General features: G+C 60.2%; 2 protein-coding genes across 2 annotated transcripts in view; one reads left to right on the forward strand and one right to left on the reverse strand.

Annotated features, from left to right (window-relative positions):
- The window catches only part of BOP1 (block of proliferation 1), a 78,394-nt gene that overhangs the window by 30,700 nt on the left and 33,331 nt on the right, over positions 1 to 14,363 (forward strand). The window lies entirely within an intron of this gene.
- The window catches only part of SCX (scleraxis bHLH transcription factor), a 16,548-nt gene continuing 15,676 nt past the window's right edge, over positions 13,492 to 14,363 (reverse strand). The window contains exon 2 of the mRNA NM_204253.2: positions 13,492 to 13,904. Within this exon, the coding sequence (NP_989584.1) occupies positions 13,866 to 13,904 (39 nt within the window). The 3' untranslated portion in view covers positions 13,492 to 13,865. The remainder of the gene's footprint in view (positions 13,905 to 14,363) is intronic.

Raw genomic sequence — 14,363 nt, forward strand, 5'->3', positions numbered from 1 at the left:
GGGGGGGGGGGGGGAAGGCGGGAGGTTGGCGGTGGGGGGGGGGGGGGGGGGAATGGAAAGACAGGAGGCACAGGAAAAGCAGAGTTTGGTAGTTAAGAGACAGAGGAGCAGAATTAACGTGCGGAGGGGGATTTGGAGCGAACACTGCACGCATTGTAATCCGATAGGGGGGGGGGGGGGAGGAAAAAAAGAGAGAGACCGGGAGAGAGAGCGGCTGACCCCGAATCCCCGGGGGGGGGACGCGGGGGAGAGCAGCAACGAGGAGAGAGTGAAGGATTCCAGAGGTGGACCGGCTTCCTCTTCCCCCAGACAGACACAGGGGAGACGGGCAGCGCGCCAGCCCCGTACCTGCGCTTCCAATCCGGCCCCGCAGCTGCGGCCGTGGGGGGAGTAGGGAGGGGGGGGGATGGGGGGGGGGTGGGGGGGAAAGGGGAGGGGGGGGTTTGGGGTTGGGGTTGGGGATGGGGATGGGGATGGCGGGGGACGGGACACGGATGGAGATGTGGAGTTGGAGGGATTGATGCTGTGCCAGGGGTCCCCAGTGCTTGGGAGGAGGGGGGGGTATGCAGCACCTGTCCCAATGGGGGATCCCCATTAATTTGGGGGGGGGGGGGTCTGCAGCACCTGTCCTAATGGGGGATCCCCATTAATTTGGGGGGGGTCTGCAGCACCTGTCCCAATGGGGGATCCCCATTAATTCGGGGGGGGGGTCTGCAGCACCTGTCCCAAATTCTTTGGGGGGGGAGGTTCTGCAGCACCTCTCCCAATGGGAGATCCCCATTCCTCGGGGGGGTCTGCAGCACCTGTCCCCAATGGGGGATCCCCATTAATTTGGGGGGGGGGGGGGGGTCTGCAGCACCTGTCCCAATGGGGGATCCCCATTGCTTCGGGGGGGTTCTGCAGCACCTGCCCCAATGGGGAATCCCCATTCTTTGGGGGGGGTTCTGCAGCACCTGTCCCAATGGGGGATCCCCATTAATTTGGGGGGGGGGGGGTCTGCAGCACCTGTCCTAATGGGGGATCCCCATTCTTTGGGGGGGTCTGCAGCACCTGTCCCAATGGGGAATCCCCATTCTTTGGGGGGGGTTCTGCAGCACCTGTCCCAATGGGGGATCCCCATTAATTTGGGGGGGGGGGGTCTGCAGCACCTGTCCCAATGAGGGATCCCCATTCCTCGGGGGGGGAGGGGGTTCTGCAGCACCTGTCCCAAATTCTTTGGGGGGGGCGGTTCTGCAGCACCTCTCCCAATGGGAGATCCCCATTAATTCGGGGGGGGGGGGTTCTGCAGCACCTCTCCCAATGGGAGATCCCCATTCCTTGGGGGGGAGGGGGTTCAGCAGCACCTGTCCCAATGGGGGATCCCCATTACTTCAGAGGGGGTTCTGCAGCACCTCTCCCAATGGGGGATCCCCATTCTTTGGGGGGTTCTGCAGCACCTGTCCCAATGGGGGATCCCCATCCTTTGGGGGGGGTTCTGCAGCACCTGTCCCAATGGGGGATCCCCATTCTTTCGGGGGGGGGGGTCTGCAGCACCTGTCCTAATGGGGGATCCCCATTAATTCGGGGGGGTTTCAGCAGCACCTGTCCCAATGGGGGATCCCCGTCCTTTGGGGGGGGTTCTGCAGCACCTGTCCCAATGGGGGATCCCCATTCTTTGGGGAGGTCTGCAGCACCTGTCCCAATGGGGGATCCCCATTAATTTGGGGGGGGGGTTCTGCAGCACCTGTCCCAATGAGGGATCCCTATTCTTTGGGGGGGTCTGCAGCACCTGTCCCAATGGGGGATCCCCATTCTTTGGGGGGGTCTGCAGCACCTGTCCTAATGGGGGATCCCCATTCTTTCGGGGGTCTGCAGCACCTGTCCCAATGGGGGATCCCCATTCTTTGGGGGGGGGGGGGTTCTGCAGCACCTCTCCCAATGGGGGATCCCCATTCTTTGGGGGGGGTTCTGCAGCACCTGTCCCAATGGGGGATCCCCATTCTTTGGGGGGGGTTCTGCAGCACCTGTCCCAATGGGGGATCCCCATTCTTTGGGGGGGGTTCAGCAGCCCCTGCCCCACTGGGATCCCAGCTGGCATGGATTGGGGCCAGAGGGGGAGGGGGGAGGCGGCTCGCAGACCCTAAATCAGAGGAAGAAAGGGGCAGCAGAGCAGCGGGGTCACACGTGTTTCCTGGCTGCTGTGCAGGTGCAGATTGGAGCTCTGCGAGCACCTCGGGGCTCATAGGGTGCAGCACAGCTCCGCTCCGGCACCGAGACCCATATGGGGTCTGCACTGCCCTCCTGGGATCCTCTGGGGGCACCTGAGGATGGCACAGCTCGATGTCACCCCCGTCCCCAGCAGTGTCTGAGCTCAGGGCTGCGTGCCCATCCCCAAATTCCAGGGTGGTGATGAGATGCTGAGCGCATCCCAGGGCAGTGGGGTGGCTCTGTGCTGGCTTTGCTCCTCTCCCTATTAGGGGCCCTGAGAGCTTCGTGCAGGTCCTGGCTACCCGTGGGCAGGGGGGACACGTGGGGGTCATGGGGACATTGGCATCGTGGGGACACCGATACTGTAAGGGCATGATTTTGTGGGGTAGGGGTGTTGTAGGGACGTGAGTGTGACAGAGGTGTGTGTTGTGGGGACGTGGGCACGGGGATGTGAGTGTGGGATACGTGTTATGGGGATGTGGGGACACGTGTGTCACGGAGACTTGAGCTTGTGGGGGAAGGAGCATCACAGGGGCACGAGCATCGTGGGGGCATGAGTGTTGTGGGGATGTGAGTGTTGTAGGGACACAGGCACTGTGGGGGCAGGAGCATCACAGGGATAGGAGCATCATGGGGACAGGAGCATCATGGGGACGTGGGCATCATGGGGACATGGGCATCATGGGGACATGGGCATCATGGGGACAGGAGCATCATGGGGACATGAGTGTTGTAGGGACAGGAGCATCACGGGGATATGAGTGTTATAGGGACACAGGCACTGTGAGGGCAGGAGCATCACAGGGACATGGGCATCACAGGGACAGGAGCATCACAGGGACAGGAGCATCACGGGGACATGGGCATTGTGGGGACAGGAGCATCATGGGGACATGGGCATCATGGGGACATGAGCATCACAGGGACATGGGCATCATGGGGACAGGAGTATCATAGGGACAGGAGCATCATGGGGACAGGAGTGTTGTAGGGACACAGGCACTGTGGGGGCAGCAGCATCACAGGGACAGGAGCATCACAGGGACATGAGCATCATGGGGATGTGAGTTTGTAGGGACAGGCACTATGGGGGCAGGAGCATCCCAGGGACATGGGCATCATGGGGACACAAGTGTTGTAGGGACAGGAGCATCACGGACAGGAGTGCTATAGGGACACAGGCACTGGGGGGGCAGGAGCATCACAGGGACATGGGCATCATGGGGACAGGAGCATCACAGGGACATGGGCATCATGGGGACAGGAGCATCACAGGGACAGGAGCATCATGGGGACATGAGCATCGTGGGGACATGAGCGTAATGGGGACATGGGCATCATGGGGACGTGGGCATCCCAGGGACAGGAGCATCACAGGGACGTGAGCATCATGGGGACAGGAGCATCAGAGGGACATGGGCACCACAGGGACATGGGCATCATGGGGACAGGAGCATCATGGGGACATGGGTTAATGGGGACAGGAGCATCACAGGGACATGGGCACCACAGGGACATGGGCATCATGGGGACAGAAGCATGACAGACAGGAGCATCATGGGGACACGAGTGTTGTAGGGACAGGAGCATCACGGGGATATGAGTGTTATAGGGACACAGGTACTGTGGGGGCAGGAGCATCACAGGGACATGGGCATGATGGGGACATGGGCACCACAGGGATGTGGGCATCATGGGGACAAGGGCATCACAGGGACATGGGCATCATGGGGACAGGAGTATCATAGGGACAGGAGCTTCATGGGGACGCGAGTGCTGTAGGGACACAGGCACTGTGGGGGCAGGAGCATCACAGGGACATGGGCATCATGGGGACATGGGCATGATGGGGACGTGGGCATCACAGGGACAGGAGCATCACAGGGACATGGGCATCATGGGGACAGGAGCATCATGGGGACACGAGTGTTGTAGGGACAGGAGCATCACGGGGATATGAGTGTTATAGGGACACAGGCACTGTGGGGGCAGGAGCATCACAGGGACATGAGCATCGTGGGGACAGGAGCATCATGGGGACATGGGTATCATGGGGACATGGGCACCACAGGGACATGGGCAACACGGGGACAGGAGCATCACGGGGACAGGAGCATCATGGGGACATGGGCATCATGGGGACAGGAGTATCATAGGGACATGAGCATCATGGGGACGTGAGTGTTGTAGGGACACAGGGACTGTGGGGGCAGGAGCATCACGGGGACACAGGCATCATGGGGACATGGGCATTATGGGGACATGGGCATCACAGGGACATGGGCATCATGGGGACAGGAGCATCATGGGGACATGAGTGTTGTAGGGACACAGGGACTGTGGGGGCAGGAGCATCACAGGGACATGGGAATCCCAGGGACATGGGCATCATGGGGACATGGGCATGATGGGGACAGGAGCATCACAGGGACAGGAGCACCATGGGGACAGGAGCATCATGGGGACATGGGCATCACAGGGATAGGAGCATCATGGGGACATGAGCATCACAGGGATAGGAGCATCACGGGGACAGGAGCATTATAGGGACACAGGCCCTGTGGGGACAGAAGCATCACAGGGACAGGAGCATCACGGGGACAGGAGCGTTATAGGGACACAGGCCCTGTGGGGACAGAAGCATCACAGGGACACAAATGGCCCGGGGACACAGCATGGTGGGGACAGGAGTGTTGCAGGGACAGGAGCACCGTGGGGGCACGAGCACTGCAGGGATACGACCGTGATGGGGACACAGCAGTGTGGGGACGCAGCCGTGTGCCCCCCCCTTCCCCTCCCCCCCCCCCATCCCCATGAGGGTTCCTGTGGATTAGGAGGAGGAAACGCGGCATTGGGTTACTGCGATGCTGAACCTGCTATTATGGGGTTTATTCTGCTCGGCTCCACCCCATTCGCAGCCACATCCCTCTCCGACGGCTCCCGGAGCCCCATAGATGTGTGGGGTGGGTGGACACAACAATCCGGGGGGGGGGAGGGAGGGGGGGGGGCTGCTGAGCCCTGAGCAACTTTAGGAGCACAGAGGTGTCCAAAGGCTCCGCTCCCTTCCAGGGAACCCGCAGATGTGTAGGGTTTGGGAGGACCGACTGCTCCTCCAGGCTGGTTCTGCTCCCTACAGCCCTGCCGGCACCCCAGCATCCCCATCAGCTCCCAGCATCTCCCCCCAGACCCCCTAAGCTCCCCAGCACCCCCCCCAACTCTCACCACCCCCAGCTCCCCAGCATCCCCCCAGCACCCCAGCATCCCCATCAGCTCCCAGCATCTCTCCCCAGACCCCCTAAGCTCCCCAGCACCCCCCCCAACTCTCACCACCCCCAGCTCCCCAGCATCCCCCCAGCACCCCAGCATCCCCATCAGCTCCCAACATCTCCCTCCAGACCCCCTGAGCTCCCCAGCACTCCCCCCAGCTCCCCACCATCCCCCCAGCATCCCCATCAGCTCCCAGCATCTCCCCCCAGACCCCCTAAGCTCCCCAGCACTCCCCCCAGCTCTCACCACCCCCAGTTCCCCAGCATCCCCCCAGCATCCCCATCAGCTCCCAACATCTCCCCCCAAGACCCCCCTGAACTCCCCAGCACCCCCCCAGCTCTCATCCCCAGCACCCCAGCATCCCCATCAGCTCCCAAAATCTCTCCCCAAACCCCCTAAGCTCCCCAGCAACCCCCCAGCTCTCACCACCCCCAGCTCCCCAGCATCCTCCCAGCATCCCCATCAGCTCCCAACATCTCCCCCCAGACCCCCCTGAGCTCCCCAGCAACCCCCAGCTCCCAGCATCCCCAGCATCCCCCCAGTTCCTCAGCATCCCCCCCAGTGCCCAGCATCCTCCAGCCCCTCAGCATCCCCCAGCATCCCCCCAGTGCCCAGCATCCTCCAACCCCCCCAGCACCCCCACCAGCCCCCCAGCATCCCCCCAGTGCCCAGCATCCTCCAGCCCCCCAGCACCCCCCAGCCCCCCAGCATCCCCCCCTAGTGCCCAGCATCCTCCAGCCCCCCAGCATCCCCCAGCTCCCCAGCATCCCCCCAGTGCCCAGCATCCTCCAGCCCCCCAGCATCCCCCCGCCCCAGTGCCCAGCATCCTCCAGCCCCCCAGCATCCCCCAGCTCCCCAGCATCCCCCCAGTGCCCAGCATCCTCCAGCCCCCCAGCATCCCCCCGCCCCAGTGCCCAGCATCCTCCAGCCCCCCAGCATCCCCCAGCTCCCCAGCATCCCCCCCAGTTCCTCAGCATCCCCCCCAGTGCCCAGCATCCTCCAGCCCCCCAGCACCCCCTCAGCATCCCCCCCAGTGCCCAGCATCCTCCAGCCCCCCAGCATCCCCCCCAGTGCCCAGCGCCCCCCCACAGCCCCCCAGCATCTCCCCAGTGCCCAGCATCCTCCAGCCCCCCAGCACCCCCCCAGTGCCCAGCATCCTCCAGCCCCCCGGCACCCCCCCAGCCCCCCAGCATCTCCCCAGTGCCCAGCATCCTCCCCAGCTCCCCAAATCTCCCACAGACCTTCCCAGTGCCCAGCATCCCTACCAGCTTCCAAAGTCTCCCCCAGCATTCCCCCAGTGCCCGACACCCCCCGTTGCCCATCATCTCCCTATTTCGCATCGCCTCCCCCCCCCAACTCCCCAATATCTCCCCCCCCCCCCTCCCAGCACTGTACAAGGGAGGGGGGAGCAAAAGGGTGGAGCCCCCAGAGGGGTCACCCACCACCTCCATGCCCCGATTCATGATTCCCCATTGCTTGGGTGTGAGGGGCACGTCGTGATATGCTCCCCATCAGCAGTTTGGGGGGGGATCGGGGGGTTGGGGGGGGGGTTCTGGCAGAACCCCTTCCTTTTGTCTCTGAGACCCCGCACCGCTTTCTCTCCCAGCTGCCCCATAATTGCCACCTGCATGGCTTTAACGGCTGCCAGCTGCACGCCGTGGGGCAGAGGCCTTGGGCGAGGGGGGGGGGAAGGGGGGGGGTGCGTGCATGGAAGCGATCATTGGGAGCTGCAGCCACGTGTGGGGGGATGTGGGGGGGCTGTGTGTCCCATGCTGGGGTCTGTTGTTCCTCCCACCCCCCCCCCCCCCCCCCTGAGCTCCTGCTGCAGGATGTGGGGTGCAGAGCAGCAGAGCCCTGCAGTGGGAGGGGGGGGGGGGGGGTCTGTGATATAGGGGGGGTCCAATGCTGAGCTCCTACCCAGGAGCTGCACTGCCATCCCGGCTCGAGTGCTTTGGTTTGGAGGTCTGGGGGTCTTTACCCTGCAGTGGAAGGGGGGGGGCTCTGTGCTATAGGGGGGGGTCCACTTCTGAGCTCCTACCCAGGAGCTGCGCTGCTGTCCCAGCTTGAGTGCTTTGGTTTGGAAGTCTGGGGGTCTTTACCCTGCAGTGGAAGGGGGGGGGGCTCTGTGATATAGGGGGGGTCCAGTGCTGAGCTCCTACCCAGGAGCTGCACTGCCATGCCGGCTCGAGTGCTTTGGTTTGGAGGTCTGGGGGTCTTTACCCTGCAGTGGAAGGGGGGGGCTCTGTGCTATAGGGGGGGTCCAGTGCTGAGCTCCTACCCAGGAGCTGCACTGCCATCCCAGCTCGAGTGCTTTGGTTTGGAGGTCTGGGGGTCTTTGCCCTCCGTGGTGGGGGGGCAAATAAAGAAGCACGGCATGCAGATAGGGAAGCAAGGTGTGCAAATGCAGGGGCAGGACGTGCAAAGGTGGAAACAAAGCATGCGAAGGTGGAAACAAGCCGTGCAAATGCAGGAGCAAACTGTGCAAAGGCAGAGGTGATCCATGCAAGTTGTGCAAATATGAAAACAGACCGTGCAAAGGTGGAGACAAAACCATGCAAAGGTGGAAACAAACCATGCAAAGGTGGAAACAAACCATGCAAATGCAGAGGTAAACTGTGCAAAGGCAGAGATGATCCATGCAAGTATGGAAACAAGTTGTGCAAATATGGAAACAGACTGTGCAAAGGTGGAGACAAAACCATGCAAAAGTGGAAACAAACCATGCAAAGGTGGAGACAAACAATGCAAAGGTGGAGACAAACAATGCAAAGGTGGAAACAAAGCATGCAAAGGTGGAAACAAGCCGTGCAAATGCAGGAGCAAACTGTGCAAAGGCAGAGATGATCCATGCAAGTATGGAAACAGACCATGCAAATATGGAAGCAGACTGTGCAGAGGTGGAGGCAACCATGCAAAGGTGGAAACAAAGCATGCAAAGGTGGAAACAAACCATGCAAAGGTGGAAAAAGCCATGCAAATGCAGAAGTATACTGTGCAAAGGCAGAGATGATCCATGCAAGTTGTGCAAATATGGAAGCAGACTGTGCAAAGGTGGAGACAAAACCATGCAAAAGTGGAAACAAACCATGCAAAGGTGGAAACAAAGCATGCAAATGCAGAGGTAAACTGTGCAAAGGCAGAGATGATCCATGCAAGTATGGAAACAAGTTGTGCAAATATGGAAACAGACTGTGCAAAGGTGGAGACAACCATGCAAAGGTGGAAACAAACCATGCAAATGCAGAAGTGTGCAAAGGCAGAGGTGATCCATGCAAGTATGGAAACAAGCCATGCAAATATGGAAGCAGACTGTGCAAAGGTGGAGAGAAAACCATGCAAAGGTGGAAACAAACCATACAAATGCAGGAGCAAACTGTGCAAAGGCAGAGATGATCCATGCAAGTTGTGAAAATATGGAAGCAGACCATGCAAAGGTGGAGACAAAACCATGCAAAAGTGGAAGCAAACCATGCAAAGGTGGAAGCAAACCATGCAAAGGTGGAAGCAAACCATGCAAAGGTGGAAACAAACCATGCAAAGGTGGAGACAAAAGCATGCAAAAGTGGAAACAAACCATGCAAAGGTGGAGACAAAACCATGCAAAGGTGGAAGCAAACCATGCAAAGGTGGAAACAAACCATGCAAATGCAGAAGTAAACTGTGCAAAGGCAGAGGTGATCCATGCAAGTATGGAAACAAGCCATGCAAATATGGAAGCAGACTGTGCAAAAGCAAGAGCCGGGCCATGCAAATGCAAAAAAACCAAGTGTGCAAAGGCAGAAACACAGCATGCAAAGGTGGTGACAGCTGAGCACAGGCACAGAGGAGCAATGCCAGGGGCTGACTGCGGGCTGTGGGTCGCGATGTCCGTGCAGGGAAAGGGGTTTGCTGCATGCTGCCCCCCCCCCGCCCCCCCCCACAGACACTGGTGCTCATCAGCCAGCAGACATCCGTGCCTGTGACTGAATGGGGCAAAGCTGTGTTGGATGGGGAAGAGGACCCATTGCAGTGCCAGCACTGTGACCTCACGTGTGGGTCCTGGCCCTGCGTCACCGCAGTGCTTGGGGTGGTGGGGATGGATAGGCTGAATGTGTGGCTCAGGGCAGCCTGGTCTGGTGGTTGGCGACCCTGTACGTAGCGGGGGGGGGGGGGGGGGGGGTTGAAACTCAATGAGCATCATGGTCCTTTGCAACCCAGGCCATTCTGTGATGGGTCGCATCCCCTGCAATGGGCGCCGCAGTGCCGAAGTGCTGAGTGCTACGACCTCATCTGCAGCACCCAGGGGGGCTCCGCTGAGCGTTTCCTCCCCCAGAGCTTCCTGGTTTCACTTAAGAGGCTCCGTCACCTCTCCGTGTGCCTTCGAGCGCGGCCCGAGAGGCAGGGAGACTTCCAAACCCCTTTTCTCCAGCTTCAAAACTGCTCGTATGCAAAGTGAAAATACCAACATTTCCACCCCAAGCAGCAGAACGCGTCCAAATCCCGGCACGAAGCCTCCAACCCCACGCTGAGCCCGGGGGTCCCCACTGCCCACCCCCTGTGGAGCAGCAGCTCCGTGGCCCCCCCTGACAGCACAGAGCCTTCCGTGCTCCCCTCGGCTTTCCCCGCTGCTGAGCACAGCTGCCAGGAGGGAGGGAGGGAGCTGCCATTGCTCCCATGGTGGGAGAATGCTGCATGCGGGGTCCCGAGGTGGAGGTGGCACCGTGTCCTGAGATGGGGGGGTTCCATACGATCCCAAGATGGGTGAGTGCTGTATGAGGTGGGAGATGCCACGTGGGAAGTGCTGCGTGGCCCCAAGATGAGAGAGATGGCACGTTCCCAAATTGGAGGTGCCGTGAGGCGCCAGGGTGGGAGATGCCGTGTGGTCCTGAGATGGGAAATGCTGCGTGGATCTGAAATGGGAGATCCTGCACGAGGTGGGGGATGCCACGCGGTCCCGAGATGGGAGATGGTGCCATGTCCCAACATAGGGGATGCTGCACAGTCCCAGGATGGGAGACGTGGTCCCAAGATGGGAGATGGTGCCATGTCCCAACACAGGGGATGGTGCACAGTCCCAGGATGGGAGATGTCGTCCCAGGATGGGAGATGTGGTCCCAAGATGGGAGATGGTGCCATATCCCAACACAGGGGATGCTGCACAGTCCCCAGGATGGGAGATGTGGTCCCAGGATGGGAGATGGTGCCACATTCCAACATAGGGGATGCTGCACAGTCCCAGGATGGGAGATGGTGCCATGATGTTCCAACATAGGGGATGCTGCACAGTCCCAAGATGGGAGACGTGGTCCCAAGATGGGAGATGGTGCCATGTCCCAACATAGGGGATGCTGCACAGTCCCAGGATGGGAGACATGGTCCCAGGATGGGAGATGGTGCCATGATGTTCCAACATAGAGGATGCTGCACAGTCCCAGGATGGGAGATGGTGCCATGTCCCAACATAAGGGATGCTGCACAGTCCCCAGGATGGGAGATGGTGCTATGTCCCAATATAGGGGATGCTGCACAGTCCCAGGATGGGAGACGTGGTCCCAGGATGGGAGATGGTGCCAATATCCCAATGTGGGGGGTGCTGCACAGTCCCAGGATGGGAGACGTGGTCCCAGGATGGGAGATGGTGCCATATCCCAACATAGAGGATGCTGCACAGTCCCAGGATGGGAGATGGTGCCATGTCCCAATGTGGGGGATGCTGCACAGTCCCAGGATGGGAGATGTGGTCCCAGGATGGGAGATGGTGCCACATTCCAACATAGGGGATGCTGCACAGTCCCGGGATGGGAGACGTGGTCCCAAGATGGGAGATGGTGCCACGTTCCAACATAGGGGATGCTGCACAGTCCCAGGATGGGAGATGTGGTCCCAAGATGGGAGATGGTGCCACATTCCAACATAGGGGATGCTGCACAGTCCCAGGATGGGAGATGGTGCCATGTTCCAATGTGGGGGATGCTGCACAGTCCCAGGATGGAGACGTGGTCCCAGGATGGGAGATGGTGCCATGTTCCAACATAGGGGATGCTGCACAGTCCCAGGATGGGAGATGGTGCTATGTCCCAACATAGGGGATGCTGCACAGTCCCAGGATGGGAGACGTGGTCCCAAGATGGGAGATGGTGCCACATTCCAACATAGGGGATGCTGCACAGTCCCAGGATGGGAGATGGTGCCATGATGTTCCAACATAGGGGATGCTGCACAGTCCCAAGACGGGAGACGTGGTCCCAAGATGGGAGATGGTGCCATGTCCCAACATAGGGGATGCTGCACAGTCCCAGGATGGGAGATGTGATCCCAAGATGGGAGATGTGGTCCCAAGATGGGAGATGGTGCCATGTCCCAACATAGGGGATGCTGCACAGTCCCCAGGATGGGAGACATGGTCCAAGAATGGGAGATGGTGCCATGATGTTTCCAACGTAGGGGATGCTGCATAGTCCCAGGATGGGAGACGTGGTCCCAAGATGGGAGATGGTGCCACGTTCCAACATAGGGGATGCTGCACAGTCCCAGGATGGGAGATGTGGTCCCAAGATGGGAGATGGTGCCATATCCCAACATAGAGGATGCTGCACAATCCCAGGATGGGAGATGGTGCCATGTCCCAACATAGGGGATGCTGCACAGTCCCAAGATAGGAGACGTCCCAAGATGGGAGATGGGGCCATGTTCCAACACAGGGGATGCTGCACAGTCCCAGGATGGGAGACGTGGTCCCAAGATGGGAGATGGTGCTATGTTCCAACATAGGGGATGCTGCACAGTCCCGGGATGGGAGACGTGGTCCCAGGATGGGAGATGTGGTCCCAAGATGGGAGATGGTGCCACATTCCAACATAGGGGATGCTGCACAGTCCCAGGATGGGAGATGGTGCCACATTCCAACATAGGGGATGCTGCACAGTCCCAGGATGGGAGACGTGGTCCCAAGATGGGAGATGGTGTCATGTCCCAACATAGGGGATGCTGCACAGTCCCAGGATGGGAGATGGTGCCATGTCCCAACACAGGGGATGCTGCACAGTCCCAGGATGGGAGATGGTGCCATGATGTTCCAACATAGGGGATGCTGCACAGTCCCAAGACGGGAGACGTGGTCCCAAGATGGGAGATGGTGCCACATTCCAACACAGGGGATGCTGCACAGTCCCAGGATGGGAGATGTGGTCCCAAGATGGGAGATGGTGCCATGTCCCAACATAGGGGATGCTGCACAGTCCCAGGATGGGAGATTGTGGTCCCAAGATGGGAGATGGTGCCACATTCCAACATAGGGGATGCTGCACAGTCCCAGGATGGGAGATGGTGCCATGTCCCCAACACAGGGGATGCTGCATAGTCCCAAGATGGGAGATGGTGCCATGTCCCAACATAGGGGATGCTGCACAGTCCCAGGATGGGAGACGTGGGTCCCAAGATGGGAGATACCATAAGATGGAACCCACGATGACCTAAAAGGTGCTGCACAGACCCGAGATGGGAGATGCCGCATATTGTAGCTGCAGGTGCCATCACTGGGCTCCTCCGTGCAGCACCTGCTCTCCAGAACTGACCTGGGCTTTCCCAGTCTGCATTTCCTACGGGCTCTGCTCCGTGCACGTGAGGACCGGTGATGGCCATGCTCCTCCTGCTCAGTATCCATCACCCAGCAGACCCCCGGGGCTCCTCCCCACCCCCCACTGCCCCCCATCCCCATTTTGCACGCACCCTCAGCGTCTCTCTGAGCCTCATCCCACAGATCCCCGTGCTCCGTCACCGTTCTGGGGATGCTGGGGAGCTTCATTGCCCTGCAGCCCACAGGACTGCCCAGCAAGCCGTGCCGGGGGGAGCACCGGGCGCCGGGCTCACAGCACCACACATGTAATTGATTTCCCCAGGAAACCCAGCCCAGCTGCAGCATCTGGTCCTCACCAAGCACTGCTTTTACCTGCTGCTGCAGCCGGGCTCCGGCACGGCACGGAGCTCCCGGTGCTGCAGAACGGGGGCTGCGTTGGGCTGGAAGGAAGGAAGGAAGGAAGGAAGCTTCTGCCTCGTCTCTGAACCGTACTCATTTTTAATTATACGAGCTGCTCAGGCTTTATATTATCGTATCAATGACATGAAACACCAGCATGTATTGATTAAACTCAACAAATGCAGCACCCCGGGCCTCAGTTCAGGGGATGGCGTGGCTCAAAGCTGGAGGGGAACAGCACGGCAGCGGTCGGTCCCGGCGGCAGCGTCCCCAGCTTGGCTCAGTCCCCAGCGGGGGGCGTCCCCACAGCCCAGCCTCACGGCCCCATAGGGGCAGGGTCCTGTCCCTGGCAGCGGGGTGAAGACGGGAGTGTGTCCGTGGTTCGGTGTGTGTGGCTTTTCCATCCGTCCGTCCGTCCGTCCTTCCGCTCCTCCGTGCCGTCCTTCCCCGGGAGCGCCTAGCTCCGGATCGCCGTCTTCCTGTCGCGGTCTTTACTCTGTAGAGAAGAGGGGAAAAGGGTGGGTGAGTGAGTGAGTGAGAGAACCCCCCCTGGGCTGGGATTGCCAGAAGTGGGCTGCCCTATATCCCCATGGGGTCCTCCCACCATCCCCGGGTGGGCAGAGAGTCAGGCAGTGGAGTCCTGGGGGAACCTCATTGCTGTCAGCAGCACCGCCATCAGCCACCACCAGTGCCGCAGAACCACGGAATCATGAAGGTTGGAGATGGCCTCCGAGGTCACCCAGTTCCAACCCCAACCCATCCCGCTGTGCCCACTGACCGTGTCCCCAAGTGCTGCATCTCCACAGTTACGGGACACCTGAAGGACGGTGACTCCACCCATGCCAGTGCCCAACCACTCTTGGAGAAGAAATTGCTCCTCGTATCCAACCACCACACCATCACCACCAGTATCACCCCCACCAATACCACCCCCACCGCTGCTGCCATTGCCACT

Source organism: Gallus gallus, chromosome 2, assembly GCF_016699485.2.
Source record: "Gallus gallus isolate bGalGal1 chromosome 2, bGalGal1.mat.broiler.GRCg7b, whole genome shotgun sequence".
Classification (NCBI taxonomy): domain Eukaryota; kingdom Metazoa; phylum Chordata; class Aves; order Galliformes; family Phasianidae; genus Gallus; species Gallus gallus.